Below are 22394 nucleotides of genomic sequence, written 5' to 3'. Positions count from 1 at the left end.
TGAAATGGATCATTTATGAGCTAACTTAGTTGAAATGGATCGTTTATGAGCTAACCTAGGTGAAATAGATCGTTTATGAGCTAACTTAGGTATAATGCATCATTTATGAGCTAACCTAGGTGAAATAGATCGTTTATGAGCTAACTTAGGTATAATGCATCATTTTAGAGCTAACCTAGGTAAGATGGGTCATTTTGGAGCTAACCTAGGTGAAATGGATCATTTTTGAGCTAAGTTAGGTGAAATGGATCGTTTATGAGCTCACATAGGTGAAATAGATCGTTTATGAGCTAACTTAGGTAAAATGCATCATTTTAGAGCTAACCTGGGTGTGATGGGTCATTTTGGAGCTAAACTAGGTAAAATGGATCGTTTGTGAGCTAACCTAGGTAAGATGGGTCATTTTAGAGCTAACTTGGGTAAAATGCATCATTTTGGAGCTAACCTAGGTAAGATGGGTCATTTTGGAGCTAACCTAGGTAAAATGGGTCATTTTAGAGCTAACATAGGTAAAATGGATCATTTTGGAGCTAGTTTAGGTAAAATGGGTCATTTTAGAGCTAACTTGGGTAAAATGGATCATTTATGAGCTAACTAAGGTAGAATGGGTCATTTTAGAGCTAACTTAGGTAAAATGGATTGTTTATGAGCTAACTAAGCTAATTATGTCATTTTTGACATAAGTAAGCTAAGTACATGTCATTATTGAGCAAACCTAGTTAACTAAGCATATTAGAGCTAACTTAGGTCATTTTGGAGGAAACAAAGCTAAGTATAGATCGTTTTAGAGCTAACTTAGGTAAAATGGATGGTTTTGGAGGTCAGTAAGCTTATTAAGTCATTTTGGAGGAAAAGATGCTAACTCTAGGTCATTGTGGTAAGCATATTGGAGGAAATAAGGCTAAGTCTAGGTCTTTATGCATTTGTTAAGCAAAACACTAGAGAAACTTACCATGATCATGGAGGTGTAGGAGCGGGCTGGCTCGTGCCGGTAGCTGGAGAAGGATCATGTGATGCTTGTCTGGAGTTACGCTGCACCAAAGATCATTTCCAATGTCTCGTTAGCATGATGACACTCAAATGTTAAGACTAGCAAGTAATGTCCATTCAAATTAAACTCACCGTGGTCCCAGGAGCAATCACTGGCATCGGCGGAGCGGTCTGACCGGTCTTCTCGCACACAGACTGCACATTTGGTTTTGACGACTCATTCATACTAGTTAGTAATGAGACAAACACTACATGAATGTTTTGGCTAATCTGAAGAAGAAACTTACCACAAGGAGCTCGTACATGGCCCTTGCCTGCATGTCATTCTGTGCCCTCTCCTCCTCCAACATCGTTGTCGTCCTCTCCTCCAACTCCCGTTGCCTCTCCGCCGCCTCCGCCAGAAGTTTCTCCGTTCTATCTCTCTCACTCTGTATAGCAGCCTGCAACACCACTCCTCGTTACCATTTGTAATCATTGATGGAAGCACAGACAATGTAATGGAGAAAGATAGCTGAGTACGTATAACTAACCTTGATGGCGAGTTGGACTGGCCGTTCATGAGGCCTTATCTCAGGAGCGGAGCTCGACTGGCGCGCCTTGATCTCCGGGAGAGTGCTAGGACAACGGATAAGTCCATCTCCAATGGCTATGGAGCCATGGGACCTCCCGCCACCAGATATCATCACCAGCTCTGGATCAATGGGACCCTGGCTCGGGTTAAAGTCCTCCCCTTTCCTCGCCTTCCCCTCATCTCTATATTTCACGAGCTTGTTGTGGGAGGAGATGTTGGTGAAGTTGTTTGCATCATCGAGGTCAGACGGAGAGAATGCCTTGACTTTCTTGAAAGAGGCAGTGTGGGCCATGGCATACAGGTCGTACACCTCTGGCACCTTATCCGCCTTATTGTAGCGTGCCTGAAAGAGAGAAACAAAGTAAATTAGTAACTAAAGGGCTCAAGCTAGCATGATGAATGAATTGCATGAATCATGAAGCAAACCACATACCCAGTTCTGCCCGAACTGATATAAGTTGGAGCTGCCTTGATGGTGTGGCACACCTTCCATTTGGGCACGTTTGTCCTTGGCCGCGTTGTGGACGGCTAGCCATTCTTTTGAGCACCACTCATTGACCAACACCTCCCAACAATCCATCCGATCCGCACACCATCTCGGAGGCGCCTAAGTTAGCAAATAGAAACTTGAGCGCTACGGCTATGAATTACTAAATGAAGGAAGTAAGTACAAGGCCTTAAGAATTACCTTCATGTACTGCTCCTTACTCAGGAACTTATCGCGGCACGCCAACTTGGGCTTCTTGATACCACGCAAGGCGTAGTAGTCTCGAACAGCCTGCACCCGAGCCTCGTGCCGTAAGTTCTGTAGTAGGCGATTGCAGACGTTCTCGATAACATTTGCCGCCTCCTCCTCGTATCCCTCCTCACACCTGTAGAATGTCTGCAATCAAATGAGACAATATTGATTAGTACAATTAATAACTAGCTAGTTGAAGATTTTTAAATGTGTAAAGGAGAAATTACCCAGAACTTTCTGATCACCACGTCTGCCCTCGTGTCGCACAAGACACCGTCGATAATCTCACCCGACGGGGCCGGGGCAGCCAAGTAGTGCTCCCAGCTCAATCCAAGCTCTGGAAGCCGACCCTCACCAGGCAACGTGACAAACCCCGGAAAGTTTTGCCGACAAAGAACTCCAAGGACGGAGTTGGGCCGGCAGACACTATGATGGTGGTCCCAACCCCTACAGCATGACAAGGCCAACGCATTAGATATTTGAAGAAACGTGAATGCAGAAGGTACAAAAAGATTAAATGCACTTACCTCTCCCCATCAGGGAAAATCAACCACCTCTGCTCGCGGGTCGCCGGCATGGACGGGAGCCGTGTACAACCACGCTGGTAGACGGTGCCCCCTCCTCCTCAATATCAGTCGGCTCCCCGCCATCATCAGCATGGCCACTCGGCCCCTCAGACTCATCCGGCCAGGTACCCCATCCAGACGTGTGCTCCTCCGGGGTCTCGTGGGCCGAAGGCCCGTCGACCCAAGGCTCGTGGGCCGAAGGCCCGTCGACCCGAGGCTCGTGGACCGGAGTCCGTGTAGCCTCCTCCTCGGACGAGTCCACCCTAGCAGTCACGTGCTCGGGTGAAACAGCTGGGGGTGGCGGCGAGGAAGGCGCCCTAGCAGTCACCCTACCTCCTCTCCCGCGACCACGTGCTCCAACTCCTCTCTTCTTCCCTCCCTTACCTCGTCCCCTGCTGGGCACCACTGTCGACGAAGAAGGGCCCGGCGGTGTCGCCATACTGTCCAGCAACACTCGGCGGAGGGGTGCGTGTGGAATGGAAGACCTCCCACCACGCGCCGACGAAGAAGGGGCCTCGGAGCGCTCCCGACCAGTGCCCACCATCTTTCAACACTTAAGTGTATAAAAATACCGACATGAATAATAATATGTATATCACTTAAGTGTATCATCATCAAGTACAACATAAAAAAATTGAATACCTGACACTACTAATAATCTCGATCACTATCATCAATAAATGCATAATCATCATCATCGCTATAATCAATGACAGGCTCATAGGGTTCAGTGGCATCAACATGTGGAAGGCCACCTTGACGTAATCGGTCAAGCATTGACAGGTCATCCGCAGCAGTAACCTCTTCTTGTTCCGGCTCTTCTTGTTCCTCCTCTGGGTTGATGTCGGATTCACTTTCACTTTCTACTTCAATGTTTTGGGGTGAAGTATAGCGGTTCTTGAAACGCTTTTTGGAAAGACGTGTCTCTTGGAAGAATTCTCCTTCATATGTCTTTGGGTTAATGTGAGATTCATAATCCTCTTCCTTTGGGGGAGATAGTCTAGCACGTGGCGGCACTTCATAAACGACATCCCAACCTTTCAGATTTGGATTAGTTTGGCAGGCCCACGGTAGATAGAATACTTGGGTCGCCTGTTGAGCCGTAATATAGATATCAGGAACATCTAAATGGGTGCTTTGTTTGATTTCAACTAGCCCTATATGTTCATGAGTCCTTCTAGTCACCTTCGGCTGAAACCAATAACATTTGAAGAGTACAACATTCGGTGGGTTGTCACCATAGAATAGAAGTTCATAAATTGCTTCAACTCTCCCATAATACTCGGTACCTCCTTCGCCGATAGCAGATACACAACAATTTGTAGACTTTCGGTCGGCCATAGATAGCTCTTTGCCATAGGTACGAAAGCGATACCCGTTGATGTCGTATTTGTCAAATGAACGGACCTTATAGTCAAAACCATTAGCGACTTGTCTCAATTCGGCGTCCATAGACTCTGAATTAGCCTACAAGTTTAATACGAAAGGATTGTTGCATTAGGCAGAAATTAGCGAATGTAATGAAATGGTCTAATAGAAATTACCGTTTGTTTGAACCAAGAGATGAAACCAGGATAGCCGCCTCCTTGCTTTGCGAGAAGCTCATACTCTTCGATGGAATCCTTTTGGATTACCGCTCCATACCAGAAAATGGCGACGTATCGACTGTACGAAATATCCAGGAATAAGAGCAGTTCAAAGAAAATAGAAGTTGCGAAACAATGTACCGAGAACTTACTCGATGTACGGCCACACTTCGGTCAGGTTGTTGAAGATATACAACGTAATGATCCGCCATTCTTCGTTATCCAAAGATATTGGTTTCGAACCACTGGCTGGTGCGAGATTCCCTTTGAATAGGCTGAGGTTGGATCCACCCTTTTGAGGTTCGTCAGCATTGTACCTAGGCTTCGGATTATGCAAATGACGATTTTTGGCTTCGTAGTGTGCTGTCACGAAGTTTGCCGCCTCCTCAGTGATGAATGCCTCAGCCATCGATGCTTCAATTCTACGTTTATTTTTACATTTTTGTCGAAGCGTCTTCTGCATCCTCTCAGTTGGGTAGCACCAACGATTTTGCACGGGCCCCCCCCCCCCAATCTTGCCTCGGTCGGGAGATGCAAAATCAAATGCTGCATTGGATTAAAGAAGCCCGGTGGAAAGATCTTCTCTAACTTGCAGATCAACTCCGGCGCCAACTCTTTCATTTCTTCTAGCACGCCAGGCGATAGTTCTTTCGCACAAAGAACACGGAAGACATAGCTGAGTTCTGCCAGTACTAGCCATTCATCCTCAGGGATGAAGCCACGCAACATCACCGGCATTACCCGCTCAATCCATATGTGCCAATCATGACTCTTGAGACCAAATATCTTCAATTTATCAAGACTCGCTCCCCTATTTAGATTCGCTGCATACCCATCGGGGAACATCAACTGCATTTTCACCCACAAGATAATTTCCCTCATAGCTGGCCTTCCAAGATTGAACCATGCCTTTGGCTTCGTCCAGTTCTACTTTCTTTTCGGTTCTTTCATGTTTTGTAACGGCCTATCACATAGCGCCTCCAGATCGACTCTAGCCTTAGTATTATCCTTTGACTTCCCATCTATGCCGAACGATGTACCAAAAAGTGCCTCGGCGATATTCTTCTCAGTGTGCATCACGTCGATGTTGTGTGGGCAAAGGAGGTCTTTGAAGTAAGGCAGATCCCATAAGCATGTCTTGTGAGTCCAGGCGTGCTTAGAATTATACCCATTGAAGTACCCTGGACGCTCTGGATCTGGCTCGAGAGCGTTTAACTGATCCAGGGTCTGTTGGCCTGTCAACGCAGGTGGTACAGAGTTTTTGACAACTCTACCTCTGATGAAGTTCTTCTTGTCTTTCCTGAACTTATGGCGAGGATCCAGGAACTGTCTATGCATGTCGAAGCAAGAAAACTTGCGACCAGCCTGAAGCCAACGAAACTCAAGAGCTCCCTTGCATGTGGGGCACGGGAACCTTCCATGCACACACCAGCCAACGAATAGCGCATACGCCGGCAAGTCATGCGTCGAGTACATGTACCAGACACGCATTATGAAGTTCCATTTGCTATAGGCGTCGTATGTCTTGAACCCATTATCCCAGGCTTCTTGCAATTCATCCTTAAGCGGCTGCGTGTACACATTCATATTTTTCCCCGGATAGTTGGGCCCTGGAATTATCAATGTCAGGAAAATGTTCTTTCTTTGCATAATCTGTCCGGGGGGGGGGGAGATTGAGTGAAAAGACAAATACGGGCCAACAATTGTATTGGGCTGCCGTCAGACCAAACACACTGAACCCATCCGTGCTGATGCCGATTCGAGGATGCCTCGGATCTGCCGCTTTGTCAGCATGTAATTCATCAAACTTTTTCCACGCAACACCATCTGATGTGTGTACGATCATCAGATTCCCATCTGCATCTAGTTCGGTTCTTTTGCCCGTTTTGTGCCATGTCATCTGTCTGACCGTCTCTTCGACCATGAAAAGACGTTGAAGTCTTGGTACGATTGGCATATACCGAAGAACACTAACGGGGATTTTGGTCTGTGTCTTCTCACCCATACCGTTGTCTACCACAACATACCTGGAAGACTTGCAAATGGGACAATAGTTCAAGTCCGCATAGTCAAGCCTAAATAAGAAACATCCTTTCTCACAGGCATGTATCTTCTCATAGGGCATCTTCGGTGCACGGAGGATTTTGTCCGACTGGTACAGGTTTGCAGGCATTACATGGCCTTTGGGTAGAAAGCGTCTAAATACTGTCATCATTGCGTCGTAGCATTCTCTGCCCAAGTTGAACTGAGCCTTCAGAGCCATTAGTTGTGAGATGGCATCCAACTGACAAAGCTCAGTGTGCTCGTGGAGCGGACGTTTTGAAGACTCCAACATTTCATTGAAGGTCTTTGCAGATTCCTCCATCTCCTCGTCCGAATCCCGAGCATCATCGAAGTCTTGCACCATGTTTTCCATCCCGGTACCATGCTCGTCGGTGCGACGACGATCCACCTCAGCTCGGTCACGTTGGGCAGACTCACCATGATATGTCCACACCGTATAATCGGGCGTAAAACCACTCTTCTGCAGATGTTTGCCCATTTCAGCCTCTGTCCTCTTTTCCCAATTGCCGCACCGTAAACAGGGGCACCAGGTTTTCCTCTGGCCATTTGCAAATGCGGCTTGCACAAACCCCTTGGTTTTTGTGAACCATTCAGTGCTCCATTTGTTCTGACCAGTGTGACCGGTGTACATCCACGCACGATCACTCATCTTGACTTTCAGAGCTACTGGACACACAACAAATATATATATATATATATATATATAAAATTCACCATGTATATATTCATCAGTTGATCTACTTTGTCAATTTTATTACGTCCATGCAACCTACACTCTAATAGGTAATGATAGGTCATAATCTCACCCGAGTATGTGTAGATTGGGTTCATTTTCCCATGCTATGCTCCGGATCCGACGCAAAATTTCGACAGCACCTCCCCGCTGTTCTCCTGATACACGTCTCTGCAATAAACAGAGAGGATGTGTACCCGGAGAACAACAGGGGAGGCACTGACGAAATTTATGCGTCGGATCCGGAGCAAAGCATATGGGAAAACGAACCCAATCTACACATACTCGGGCTATCCATGGATAGCGTTGGACAATTCAAAAGAATCACGGTTATAAATATGCAAATGCATGCATATTTATAACTATAACGCTTTCGAACGGGAGACACATATTGGTTACGCATACTGATGATGCAAGACAGATATATAGCTAGCTATCAAGTTTCATCGGCACGAACACCGGAACAGAGCAAATAATTAAGGGGGGAGGAGGACATGTCATTTGTGCTCACCCACGAACGAAGGGGCAGAGCTCGTCAAACACACAGGGAGGTCGTCGAACACCAAAACTCGCAGCGATGAAACAACTACACATTTAAATCTACCCGATCAACACAATTATATATATGATGTTTTTCATAACAAAATCGAAAAATATATGACCTAACTCATAATTCACAAATATATAACCCCGTCGGCCTCTGGAAGGCCAAAGAGCACCTTTTCGGGAGGTGTCGGGGGTCGGGGTGTCGTGTCGGTGTCGGGGTGCCGTGTCGGGGTCGGGGTGCTGTTTCAGGGTCGGGGTGTCGTGTCGGGGTCGGGGTGTCGGGGTCAGGGGGTCAGGGGGTCGGGATGTCAGGGTGTCGGGGTCAGGGGGTCAGGGGGTCGGGGTGCTGTTTCGGGGTCGGGGTGTGGTGTCGGGGTCGGGGTGTCGGGGTGTGGTGTCGGGGTCAGGGGGTCGGGGTGTCGGGGTGTGGTGTCGGGGTCAGGGTGTCGGGGTCAGGATGTCGGGGTCAGGGGGTCAGGGTGTCGGGGTGTCGTGTCGGGGTCGGGGTGTCGAGGTCAGGGGGTCGGGGTGTTTCCTTCTATCCTTCTTCTTCTTTCCTTTCTTCTTCTTCTTCTTTCCTTCTCTTCTTCCCCTTCTACATATTCTTCTTTTCTTCTTCTTCTTTTTTCATCTTTTTTCTACTTCTTTTAATAATATAACTAATTATCTAAAACCCATGCACTAAATCTAACACTAACACATATCTAGCACTAAATCTAACACTAACACTAACACATATCTAGACCTAAATCTAACACAAACAATTAAACCGCAAAAAAAAGAAAAAAGAAAAAATAACTCACCGGAGCTCGGGGGGTGGGGGTGGCGGTGGCGACGGGGGCGGCGGGCGGCAGGGTGGCGGTGGCGACGGGGGTGGCAGGGCTCCGGGGCGGTGGAGCTCAGGGGGAGCCGGCAGGGAGGCGGGGCCGATGGGGCCGCGGTGGCGCTGGGGTGGTGGGCGGGTGGTGGGGGCGGCGGGGCGTCGCGGCAGTGGGACGGTCGGGCGACGACGTGGTGGGGCGCCGGGGCGGCGGGATGGTGGGGCGACGGGGCGTCGGCGGGTGGGGAGCGGCGGGGTGGTGGGGCGACGGGGCAGGCTGCGGCGGGTGGCGAGGGCGGCGGCGGGTGGGGAGGGGGCGGCGTCGGGCGGCGGGGGGTCGATCTGGTCGTGGAGAGAAACAGAGAGGAAGGGGGTGGGGGGCTCGGCCGTTAGTTAGGTTAGTGAAGTTAGGTCTTTGCCGTCCGCCGTGCTTTGCCGTTCGCTATTTTTCTCTCTTTGACGTCCGCTAGGGAAGCCGTTAAGTTTTATCTAATCAGCTCGTAAGTGGGGCCACCTCTCTTTGTCGTCAGCTAGCGGACAGTAAAGAACTGGCTGATGGCAAAATCCTTCTTTGCCATCAGCCAGTTCTTTGCAGTTTCGTAAGCGGACGGCAAAGAACTGGCAGACGGCAAATAACCTAATTCCAGTAGTGAACAAAGTCTTCCAAAAACCCCTACTTCCAAGAGTGGGGAAACTTTTTCCAGAACCGAGGCTTTTTTGCGACGCTGAGGCGTACGCGGAGATAGACGTCCTTGGACGCCCCGTGCAGGGTCGCCGGCAGAATGGACTTCAGGGGGGCCTCGCACGGCCCCGACGAGCTCCACACGGCTGACTCCGTCGACATCGTCTCACCTGCGGTGGAGAGCTCGGTCACGTACTGCGGCCCCGCCTCCGCGGCCGCGTTCGCCCTGAGGCACAGCACGGAGATCACCTTGAACGCGCGGTTCTCGTCGCCGTCAGCGGAGCTGACGAACGGGCCCCAGCCTTGCTCCGCGCCGGCCGCCGACAAGTTCCTTACCAGGCCGCCGGCGTCGCCCACGGCCAGGAGGAACACGCGCTCGTCCTTCTCCGCGAGCAGGAGGACCCGGCGCGCCGACGCCGGCACGGCGAGCTCGTACTGGTCTCCGTAGGTGATTCTGGCCGCGCGTAGGGAGTGCACGGCGACGAGGTGGTCGAGGAGCGCCCGCGGCGGGGCCTGGAAGCCACAGCCGGGCTCGGTGCAGTAGCAGTCGTCTCGGCTGATCCGGGTGGCGCTGGGAATTGCTGCTGCCATTGGGGCAATGGGGCTACTCAAGATGGTGCTTGCTGCTTGGCCTCGTCGGTAAGCAGAACTGCAGAAGCCACGGTGGCCGGCCTGGGTTTTTGTAGTGCTTTGGCCCCCCCGGTGTGCACAGTTCGCATCGCTCTTTGGAGGCGAATCTTGTGTTTTTACTTATCTGCCCCCGTGACATTTCGGCAATGAAATCGAACCATTTTTAAAGTTCAGCCAAAATAATCTATTTTTCTTTAGACGGAGGCAAAATCTTTGCCTCATCGTCTTATTAATTAAAAAAGGAGTAAGACATAGTTTTAAAGGTTACAGGATTACTCACGTCTGAAAAATCTGGGGTCACTTTTCCCGAATTAAGTTTCCCATCAATCTAGCCCCGGCGATAAACCAAGTCTTCGCCTCATCCTTAATCGTCGCGACCACCCTAGAAGGAGGTGATGCTTTGGAGCGGAAGACCCTAGCGTTCCTTCGTTCCAAATTTCCCAGCATATGAGCATCTGTAGAGAGTTGTTGGCCTTTCTGAAGTTCTTTTGCATTCGATCATTTGAGCCCCACCATTGCTTGATAGTCCGGAGATTACTGCAGCCCGGAGTCGCCGATTGTATTCCTAACCAGTCGAAGACCATGTTCCAAACTTTAATAGTGTAAGGACATTTGAACATGAGATGAGCAGCAAATTCCGGATCCCTTTTACAGAGTTGGCAAAGACCGCAGTTTGGCCATCCTCTACGAAGCAATCTGCTACTTTTAATTCCTTTTTTTACCAGATATGGCCCTTTTAAAATTTGTTAGGTATGGTGGGGGCTACGGAGAATTAAATCTCTTGCAAGTCAAATCTTCTCTCAATCTTCTCTAATCCCTCCGTGAGGCTATATGTGCGAAATAAAGGTGGACTGATACATCACAAAACCCAAAGTAATTAAGGGCTAAACCATTCATTCGACCCCAAATCGCAAATCTGTGGTCCACAAAGTACGGGCTCGCTCCGTGCCTTTTGCGAATCTCTCGCCGCTCTTTGATAAATTGATTTGTTTCGTTCTCCTACGTGGGCGAAAGATAACACGCGGTACTTGCAGAGCTTGTCGCTCATGCATTTCTTTTTTCTTTTTTCAACCGGGCATCCCTTTTCATTAATTGCTTAACGAAAATACGAAGTTGGAGATCATTACAAGCAAGACTAGGATGAGGGGGGAAAAAGAAAAAGACTAGGAGAAGAGAAAGAAAGGGAAGCGAGTTGGTGCATCGCTAGGAAACCCGCTCAGGCATTTCGGCATTTGCATTCCAAAGAAGGGAGTTTCTAGTCTAGAAATTAAATCAAACAAGAGCGAAAAAGAAGAGGTGCTATTTCGTTATTCCAACCGGGCGGGAGGGGGCAGATTGGCCATCTCGGTGCATATCATGACACGGTGGATGAAAAGAAAGCTGCTTCAGATTGAACGGGTCATGCACGGGTTCATGGCCGTGCCGAGCTAGCTAGGCTCACTGCCATTAGCACTTTGGCCAGGAGATTAGACGTGTCGTCATGACAGCTGCACTCAGCCAGTAGTTCCCAAGACTTGACGGATCAGGGATCAGGCTTGCGTGGAACATAGAATACAGCCAAAACGGTGCGCATTTCCTAAGCGTCTCGGAATAAAGCAGCTCAGATTAAGCGCCCGTGTCTCGGTGTCAGGTAGCACAGAACAATATATGCGTGAATGTTTGCTCGTTAAGTTTTCTCCAATGTTTGCACAGAACAATATATGCACATAATATAACAATCTTATATTATGAAACCGAGTGAGTATTTCATAACAATAAGATTTATGAAACTGTCATCATAATAACACTGATAAACTAAAGATCTCATGCGAACGGTTTGTAAATGGTTAGGTTTCTTGTGACGAAACCAGTACATCAAATCAACGTTCGAGTCGACTTAACCCATATTACTTGGAACGATAATCTAAATAATAAACTCAGGGTCTAATGTAGCCAGCCCGTCATGCTCAAATCAATCATATTTTGCAAGACCGTGAGACACCCTATTCTAGAATCTAGGTAAGGCATCTATAGCCCGATACATCAAATACGGCCTCTCAAACGTCTGCGAACACGTTGTGTACGGTGAGCGGTCATTTCTAAATTCACTTTTGCTTCGGTACACCACCCCTAATATAAGGATGGCTGAGATCCTATGATACCTTTTCATAATCAGGGGGCACGATCGACAATATTTAGAAAAGTCTTCCTCGCCTCCCCCGGCTGGTACGTATACGCGTACGTCTTGTTTTTTTCTCCGCTGGACGACGCGCACCCTCAACGACCCGCTCGCCTGCCCCGCCTGCGCCCTGCATGCACGCGCGCTAACCGCGGCCTGCATGCACGCCCCTGGCCCGCCTGGGCCTGCATGCACGCGCGCTAACCGGGAGATCTGGCGCTAGCCAGCGACGGGAAGCGGGCCGGCCCAAAAAAAGGAGGGCGCCCAACAGGAAAATTTAAATAAAATTGGCGCGTGCGTGAAGACTCGATCCGCCGACCTCCTGTCTCGAGTTACACCGCGCTAACCACTCGGCCACAACGGCACATCCAGTAGGCTACATCACTTAATTCCCTTTTTAGGTTCTTCTTTCCTTTTTCGTTTTTTCATTTTTCTTTTCTGTTTTTTCTTTTTTCTTCCTTATATGATGAATTTTTCCAAACTCGTGAACTCTTTTCAAATCAATGAACTTTTTTCATTTTTGATTGAAAAAAATTTCATCGGATTTGAAAAAAGTTCACAAATTTGAAAAAGATATTCATCGGATTTGAAAACAGTTCATGGGATTCGAGGAAAAGTTCATCACATATGAAAAAAGTTCATCGATTCTGAAAAAGTTCATCAAACTTGAAAAAAGTTCATAAAAATTGATAAATAGTTCATCGAATTTGAAAAAAGTTCATCAAAATTGAAAAGAGCTCATGGATTTTCGAAAAAAAATGAAAAAAGTTCATCAAATTTGAAAAAAAGTTAATTGAATTGAATGAAAAATTAATCATTTTTGAGAAAAAAAGTTCATCGAATTTCAAAATAGTTCATCGAAATGGTGACACCAACTTGTCGAAAAAGTTCCGGGCCATCTGAACCGTATTATTCCTGAAGCACCCTTCCCTCGTTTCACCTTCTCTCTCCTGATGCTGAACCCATGTTCTTTGGCGTGCCTGTTGTAGAATATATATGCATCCCCTTGTGACCGAAAAGTCATAGCCATGACCTTCCAATGTGTCTCCAACACGCGCTGCTGGTATTGAGCCTCCTCAATGTCCATCTCTGCTTCGTCGTCACCACCATCAGGACCATCTGAACCCTCCTACAAAATTACATATGAAACTATGTCAGTTTTTATGATCTATTACAAACTACCGCGCGCGGTACAAAATGTTTGAACAAACCTGGCTCAAGTTATCAGCCCACGATTCCTCAAAACTATTTTGCTCATTTCCAACGTCCACATCTTCCTGTAAATTAAAAACAAAGACAATTTATTACACATATGGTACTCTGCCAATTGAAAACTAGAATCAAATAGACTTCACTTACGTTTTCACTGTCTGCACCATGTTCATTATTTGCAAAATCCTCTGAAGGTAAGATATCATATAATGACCATGAATCGTTATCGCTGCTGTCATCTTCTTCATTACTAGGATCGTTATCGGTCCGACCGACATCATTTATACCATTATCATAGGCCGTAAATGAGGTTTCTTCGTCCATTTAAACACACGTTACTACCAACACTGCACATAATTGAAAAACACATTATCCCACGTTAAATTCTACCATACGGCAGGAACAGGAACTGCAAGCTTAGTAGAGATCCAATCTTTGGCCAGTGCAAGAAACAAAACTGAAGCAGAGAGAGCATTGGGATTTATGTAGATTTATTTGTTTTCTTGGTACCAAACACAATTAAAACCACTCTAGAACCACCACCTGAATGGCTAGCGTGCAGTGTAACTGAACACAAACATCCATCTAGTGATGAATGGCAAGTACAGCACCACCGTTGTACATCTGAACACAGGTACGGTGAAGACCACAAGAATTCCTAGTGGGGACTGAACCGAAAATGGACAGTGAGGAAATTTGTAACACTAAACTTCAGGCATGGGCCTCCGGCGTGATTCAAGACGGCGGCGACGTGGAAGACGAGTACCTGACGGATCGTCAACGTGGCTGCTGGCGGCGACCGGCGGGTCGGCTGGCGGCGTACGGCGGGGATGATGGCGGCGGGCGGCGGGGGTGGCTGGCGGGGCGGCTGGCGGCGCGCGGCGGGGCTGATGGCGGCGGGCGGCGGGGGCGGCTGGCGGCGCGCGGCGGGGCTGATGGCGGCGGGCGGCGGGGGCGGCTGGCGGGGCGGCTGGCGGCGCGTGGCGGGGCTGATGGCGGCGGGCGGCGGGGGCGGCTGGCTGTGCTGCTGGCGGCGGCTGGGGGTGGCGTGGCGGCTCGCGGCTGGCGGCGGGGCGTGGCGATCGTGGAGGAGGCGGGGCGTGGCGATCGTGATGTCTGCGGTTTTTGTTTCCTCTAGTCGGGCGGCAGGCGGGATCGATGGAGTGGTCGTTCAAGTTTTTTTTCCCTTCTTACTCACGTGTATTCGTATGACTGGGATTGTACATCTACAATACGAGGTGGGTATACGTTTCTTCCGTATGACCTTTCTGCCCTTCTACGTTTTGTTGGGGGTGTACCGAAGCACTGCCCTTCTAAATTTACGGTTCCGTAATCAAGTACCTCAGTTAGCAACCTTAAATTCATACAACCACATGCATTGTAAACTGTCTCTATGATGCAACACAAAGTGTTCGACTGCGACATCAACACATGACATGGGATTATAAAAAATTAGCATCTTCTACCTAATACTCCGTACTAACTATGGACAAAGATCTTCCACGGCTGCCATTACCTTTGTCGGCGCCTAGAAAAGGTGTCGGAACGCCGGGAGCGATCATAGGTCACGGCTAGACAAAATCCTCAACCAACCATGCGCCATACACCTTGCAACGTCGGGATGACCAGCCACCCACATACACTGAATGATGGGTCTTCCGTCAGGTCGCAAAAGCAGGAAATATGTGCCTCGGGAAACTCGGCCGTATGATGGCGATGGCGGGCACCGCCCTAGTGAGGAAAACCGCCATACTCATCCGATGTCAAGGATGTGTACATGATATACGAGGCACACCTCGGAAAATGATCCCCCTCCCGTCCCCGTGCCGCTCCCGCGAGCGGCCCGGGCGGAACCCTAGATCGCCGCCGCCGCTTCCCTTTCTCGCATTCCTTCTCCCTCGTCGCCGTCAGGGGACGCCGCCGGGCAAAGCCCACGCATGCGTCGGTGGCGGCGGGGCTCCATCCCCCCTCGCGAGGCTCCTGGGTGGCGCGGGGGATGGCGGCGGCCCGGCGTGGCCGGCGGTCTGGATGCGGTGGTGTCGGCGGCTCGCTGATCTGCCGGTACTCCAGGGTCTGCCTGGTGGTGCTGGTGGTGACGGCGGCCCGGGCACGAGAGTTGGATCCCTTCGAACTGATCTGGGTGAAAACTTGCCTTCGGCTCCTGCTAAGGCCGGCGGTGGCGGCGCTATCTGCGTCTTCCCTTCTTGAAGGCATCACCGTGGAGAAGTTCAAGGCCACTCTCTGCTACCTCCGGAGAAAACCCCAGATCGGATGATCGGATGACGGCGGCGCTCTGGTGTCGTTCCTCCCTTGGGGCGTCATTCTTGGAGGTACACACGTGATCGAGGGACCGGAGGACGGATTCTTTGGTGGAGCGGTGCTTCATCCTACACACTGATGGCGACGGATCTTGACGGCGTGGTGCAGTGCAGATTCGGAGTTCGCTGTGGGAGGATGGACTCGCGCAGGAGGACGACGCTGTCGGGCGTCGTGGTGGCGTCGATGGCAGAGAGACCTGGCATGGTACATGTAACAGTACAGCTCTGAAGATGAATTGGTGACAGGTGGCTGCGGCGGCTTCATACCCGGCAGGCGTCCTGGTTGAGGAGTGCGCCGGACTGGTAGGTGCCCCATACCCGGCAGGCGTCCTGGTTGGGACCTTAGGTCTTAGATGTTTAGGTTTGGCTGCGATGTCTGTTTGGTATTAGGCCCAGACTATCTGCGCTCCTTCATCAAGTGGATAGGTGTAGCGACAGTTGTTGCTTAGACGGTGGCTTAATCTTGCTGTTGTATGGCTTTGTAAGATCTTATGAGAATAATTAATAAAATGGCCGTATGCATCGTCCAGATGCAGAGACCGGGGGTCATCCTTCTTTTCTAAAAAAACCTCGGAAAAACAGCGGAAGCACGCCCTCCGCGAGGTGTGCACTACCGAAGCTGCGCTACCACAGGTGGGTCATAGTCGAAAATCCCAATTACATTTGATCACCGAGATACCATATGGGAATCAGTAACAAAGGGGTCACTGCACTCGTCCTGGGCCCGTCATTGACGGGTTTCGTAAACTATATATAGATTATGTATGTATACATTAAAGATGTGGACTACTCCAAATTCGTGGAACCGCAAAACTTTGTGGAGTATATGTATGAAGTTGATGGAAAAAATGTAGACTATATATACATTGTGGGCCTAGGCTAGTAATTACCACTTTAGCTGACAGGAAGTGGAAACCAGGTTACAATAAACACTTCTCTCACAAAAATGTGTGTCAGAAATGTGACATTATACAAGGGAGCATCTATTCATCAGTTTCTGGGTTTTTTTTGTTGCAAATCAGTCGATTTGGGACGAACACCTCTTGTGGATCGAGAACAAGCGGTCAGATCCTTGCCTTCTTCCTCCAACCGTTTTTTCTCGCACACACGAGTACACGACGTCCTCTTTCTCAACCTATTCCCTCTCGAGCGAATCAACTGATCAAATTGGTGGAACCTATCCCCTCTCGAGGGAATCAACTGATCAAAGTGCCTGTTCCGGTTATATAAACATGTGGAATATGATATTCAAACCCATATTCATTTGAGATAAGAAATAAAAATGTGTGTGAATACTGATGTTGTGCTTTTTGTCACTATTTATCGCTGAATTTTTTTTTCATACCTCCCAGATAAACCTAGTTTTGAACTTGAAATTTTGCATGTTTGTAGAACATGACCTATCCAGCATATTGTACAAAAATTTCCAGAATTTTAGAACCTCTGAAACATATTTTTCACTTGATGTTCACCTGTTTCCATCCTAAACTTGGTTTCCAGTGGACATTTTCTCTTAGCTGACAACAAGAACTCATTTATCATCCTCCCACATAAGCCTTCACACAACTATTGCAAGCGAACTTCCATACAAGTCATTGTACATGGTTACAAATATATCAGTTCTCTACGATCACAAATCTGTAGAACTCTGGCACGAAAAAGGCAAAACCTTGAAACAAAATCATTTGTTGTTAGCATATGAAAAAAGGTGGAACAAAATCGAAGGCTACAGACAAACTAGATGAAAGGGGGAGCAGCAATGCATGCAACATTCTGAACAGTATCTTGGATCAGTTACTCCTGTTGGAATTAGACCCCTTTTTTTCAGGGTTGCTGCTGGTATACAAATATTCTGAGAGAGCAACAGCCATCCGATACAAACAGAGTTCGAGTGTATCATGGAAACTGACGCGATGTTGTGTTTCGGGTGATCATCATTTGTACCATCCAGTAAGCATGTATCTCAGCCAAAAGCAGAATAGGCATGACACAGCCTGCCACATACGAAGAAACGAGGAGTTAGTTACTTATTAAGTCGGATCAAAATACGCACTAAAATAAAGAGGTAGGACATCTACCATGAAAGAACTTGAGCGTTAGGAGTAGCTTCCATTCAACACTATCCAACCACATAGACACTATACACATTTGGTACATTTTAAGTCAAGTTTATCAAGTGTCAGCAGCGTGACACCAAATACCATAGCTAGTGAGTACTCCTTCTTTAGTGATCTAAACGCTCTTATATTTCTTTACAGAGGGAGTAGTTAATAGACATGTGAGCTAATTTGGATTGCTTAAGGCGTCAATAACGGTTCAATGGTTATGCTGGGTTCTGGTTGAATCACTACTTGGCCTCGTTCTTTATTAAGTTTTTACTGCTGCTAGAAAAATATCGGAGTGTGTTTGCAATCGACTAGTCCATCATGATACCTTCACAAGTCAAGGAAAGAATTACAAGAAAATGAAGTTCACAGCAAGAATGCAATTCAAGTTTACCTGAAATATAAGAAGCCTTATGCAAAGGGACTTCTCTGAGCACTTCCCAAACAACCTAAGGAATATGTTAACAAGGTTACCATCTTTGGTACCTGTAAGCAGTCCTGTTTGAGTATCAAACCTACAGCAAGCGCAATATAGAAATTTATTACAAGTCCAAAACTATATTACAATAAGTTCAATTGACAGTTTTGTACCAAGAGAAAAAAATAGTACCTTGGCAACCTATGTCTTGGGCAAGGAACAAAGTGGAAGAGCTGTAGACAATATGCACAAAACTAAAGCGTAAGCAAACCATATACCTAATAATCAACTAAAAAGTTTAAATGTACCAGTGAGGAGGTAAATATGGAAATCAGTTTCTCCGAACCTGTGGTACTGAGCACAAGAAATTAAGAACCTGGGGTAAAAAGAAGAGCAATAATGTCTCACTGCAAACAGGAAACAGTTTTTATCAGCTGCAGTTATTAATCAATAATAATGGGAAGAGCAAATTATATGGACAGCTAGCATATACTCTAAAGTATAAATATCACAAGTCCACACAAAAAGTATTAGATGGCACGACAAAAGTTTGGGTTCACAGCCAAGATGATTTTCCACGATAAACGGTTAGGATATCAAGATATATTGCCAAAGATATGAACACCAGAGGTCGCCAAGCAACATATAAAATGTTTAAAGCCTGGATGTTGAGTCCTACCAAAACTCTACTAACTATTCCACTCAGAGTGCAGCCAAATCCTTGCATAACTCTCCTGCCCCACCCTAAGGGCTTGTTCGGTTGACGTGGATTTGAAGGGGATTGAGGGGGAATTAATCCCCTACAAGCCAAAATCCCTGCAAATCCCCTCCAATCCACCTGGGGGTGGGATTAACCGAACAAAGCCTAAAAGTTCCCTGTGGATTTTTTTTTACTCATTTTACTAATATGGTACATTCGAGTAAATAAAAATGCAAAACGAAGGGAGGAACTTTTCTGCGCATGCACCAGAACAAGGATATCAGGAATACTTGACTACAGAAAGCAGACAGCTAATTGCATACTACATACGACAAACAGCCAAATAAAGAATAATCTGGAATATAATAGAGAAACTTGCGGGAGATAACTGAGGATGTTTACCTGAAATGCCCCAAAATACCCACCACAGCTAAAGTCATCCCAGCAAAATAGGTGTATGTATCACCAACAAAAACAGATGAAGGATACCTGACAAGTTACAAAGGGATGCATGTAAAAAGATCAACATCTTCTATTTAAAACAAGGTAGCATGCCTCTCAAGGTCCTTACCAGTTAAAACCCAGCAAAGCCAATGAAGTGGTCAGGAAAGGCAGGACAAGATAAATAGAGAATGCATGAGCTTGCTGAGTTTCAAGGTCCTTAGAAGATCCAATGCGCATTACATTATGTATCAAAACCTGGAAAATGCTATAATCATCAGTTGACGAATGGTACTCAAAATTCAAGAACCATGTACTTCATACCGCAGCAGATATGACAACTGTCTGCCCAACTTCAAGACCATTCAGGCCAGCATGTATGTTGATTGAATTTGTACAGAAAACTGCTAACAACAGCATGAAGAGCTTGTACATCCAACCTGCATGCCAAAGAAAACAAGGATGGTGTTGGTATTCTATTATCTAGTGTTTGCATCTCGGTCCACAGAGAATTTGGTCAACAGCAGAAATTGCATTCAAAAGGCAAATAAGTAAACCGAAAGAGATGCATCTCAGCAGTACTGGTGCACATGGATCTCTCAGTTCATTCATTTCAACAGTTGAGGTTACATGTGGTATATCTGCTGAGAGATTTCAAAAGACATTTTGAAGCAAGCAATATGTACAAGATGGACTTGGTCACTCTAACAATTGATAAAATTAAAAGGCATAAGTGCTTCCATCACACCAATATTTGGAACCACTCAATATTTACAGTGTCAAAATTCACTTATTTCGGGTTTGTAAATATACCTAACTCCAGAACTTCTACTCCGACATAGGATGCTAGAGGCTTTGGAATGATGATGGAAGTACCACCAGCATATGCCATAAGCAGAGGAAGTGCTGCAATCGTAGGCAGCAGCAGTTTCCTGTTCAATGTAGGGTCGTTCCAAAACCAATTTATCAGAATCAAGAAAGTAATAGCAATTGCACTATTGAAATTATCTGAAGGACGCTCTGAAAAAGAACATACACTCTCCATGGAATATCAAGAACATCGTCAATAAATCCAAGAAGAATCATAAAGCAGACTGATGCTAATGCTGCATTATATTCAACAAGCCACTGCAAAAAGAAAAAGGGCGGAAATGAAATTCAGGGCATAATATATATTTTGTGAATTCCAAAAACGATAACTTCTAGTCATAAACATACAATGGAATCCGCTGTGAAGTTGAAATGTTGAAATAGAATAGCAATGACCAAGTACACAATCCCAACAACAATGCCTAGTGATTCAGGCCTGCAAAACAAGTAAAATGTTTAGACAATAAAGAATGTCAACTCGCAGCTTTATATTACCAAGCCAGATCGCATAGCAAATTCATAGAAAGGCATACAATGGGTACTTTTGGTTATTTTGTTTTGAATTGCTCCTTCAATGTACAGATATGAGTTTGTGCACCCTTCTCTAAAATAATGCCATGTTTCAGTTTCTCTTGCCGACTTTGTATATAATCCTGAGGCATGTATATACATGCACTGCATGTATCAGTATCATATAGCCCAAAGAAAGCATTCAAAAATGCACATTCAACAAAGCTCCTTAAATAACACTACCTCTGTAACTTAATATAAGATGTTGTCAAAAAATGTCTTATATTATGATTACGGAGGGAGTACATGTTTTGTGTCCTTTCTTTGATGTATATGTTCTTCAGAGGTATGCAAGAACTTTGACCAGTAAGAAAGACTGTATTCTAAGTTCCAAGATCATTTTGGTTCACACTTAACCCAAGGGGATGGAATGGTGCATGAACTCTATCTGTAGGCTGAAATACTTAAGCACGGCATTCCTTTTGGCAACATATCAGAGTCAAAGAACATAAACTATTAAACTAGGTGGAAATAGAAATTATTTACTGCCTAACCCCCAATCTGGACAATCTGTCAAACAGAGTCAACACCCACCAATGAATGCAAGTATCCGTCACTCGAGGAAATTCCGCTCAGCTGCTATCAGCTATCCCAAAAAAACCTCTAGTTTCAAGCTGTAAGAAAACAGTTAGTTTAGCCTATGAGACTATGAAGTATTGATGTCTACTAGTACCAAATGCATGGATTCCAACTGAGCTGAATTCGCTTCTTGTACTCCATAGTTTCCACCATGAATTGTACAGCAGCTACCAATGCAACAACTACCCCACCCCTCTCTCTATCTATCTATAAAAGCACAGAGCAGACTGCAATTTATCAAAATTGTGCTCTTGACTCACACTGTGATCTCTCCCATGGGCAAGCCCTTCTTGTTGATGTCCTTGCCGAACATCCCGCGGCGGAGGAGGTAGCGGGCAGCGACAGGGATGAGTCGTAGCACGACGAAGAAGCCGCCGAGGCTAATGGCCCCGCAGATTAGGATGGATCGCCGCAGATCGGCGGCCAGGGGGTAGTGCACGAACGCGAGGTACGAGAAGGGCGCGAGGAAGAGAGCCATCGCCGCGAGGACCAAGCGAAGGTTCGGCGGCCGGAGCACCAGGTCGCCCGGCGCCGCGGCCGGCGCAGCAGCGGCAGCAGCAGCCGGCCGCGACTTCGTCGGCCTATCGGCTGCCGCCGCCCCGGGCCTGCGGCGGACGTCCATGGGAGGAGGGCCTGGGGTTAGGTGAAGTGGGTAGCGGACGGGCGGCTGTCGGGGAGGTCGGGGTGCGTGCGCCGGCGGCGGCGGCGTGGTGTCTGCTCGCCGGCGATGGGGTCGGGAGCACGGGAAGGTTTATAGTTGTGGCCGCGAGGTGACGTGGAGGGGTCTCATTGGCTGTGGTCACGTGTTCGGCGGGCACTGGAGGGAGAGGCTTCCGTGGAATCGTCGTGCCTGGAATTGGAGCTTTGCTTTGTTTGGAAGACACTCACAATTTATTTTAAAAATCGCTGTATCTGGCCATTTCAAATTTTGATCCACAGTTCAGAAAAGTAAATTCAAATCAGCCTGTGCATAGTACCAGAGACGTACGATTCGAGTTGAACTTCTGTAGCGTGATAGATGCATCTTTTGTCGAAGTTGTCAATTTTTCGTAACTCTCGCATTCACAAAAGTACCCAACAAAATGTGTTAACTCTA

The 22394-nt window shown here is 47.2% G+C and overlaps 1 protein-coding gene across 2 annotated transcripts; it reads right to left on the bottom strand.

Moving 5' to 3' along the window:
• Nucleotides 1-17149: 17149 nt before the first annotated feature.
• LOC109758837 (uncharacterized) lies at nt 17150-22164 on the bottom strand. Of its 2 annotated transcripts, none has more exons than XR_012201862.1 (11): nt 21559-22164; nt 20498-20585; nt 20316-20407; nt 20093-20211; nt 19604-19719; nt 19410-19537; nt 19241-19327; nt 18485-18545; nt 18331-18371; nt 17872-18235; nt 17150-17821 (listed from the first exon to the last, which is right to left on the bottom strand). XR_012201862.1 is itself a non-coding variant. In XM_020317701.4 (11 exons), the coding sequence occupies exons 1-11, from the start codon at nt 21918-21920 to the stop codon at nt 17550-17552; spliced, it is 1275 nt and encodes a 424-aa protein (XP_020173290.1). In that variant the 5' UTR covers nt 21921-22164; the 3' UTR covers nt 17150-17549. The 2 variants fall into 2 exon arrangements, 1 of the variants encoding a protein (XP_020173290.1); XM_020317701.4 differs by having other exon boundaries at nt 17150-17609; nt 18115-18235.
• Between the last annotated feature and the right edge of the window lie 230 nt (nt 22165-22394).

Source organism: Aegilops tauschii, chromosome 2 (genome assembly GCF_002575655.3).
Source record: "Aegilops tauschii subsp. strangulata cultivar AL8/78 chromosome 2, Aet v6.0, whole genome shotgun sequence".
In the NCBI taxonomy this organism is placed as follows: Eukaryota; Viridiplantae; Streptophyta; class Magnoliopsida; order Poales; family Poaceae; genus Aegilops; species Aegilops tauschii.
This window is presented reverse-complemented; position numbering and strand designations above follow the sequence as displayed.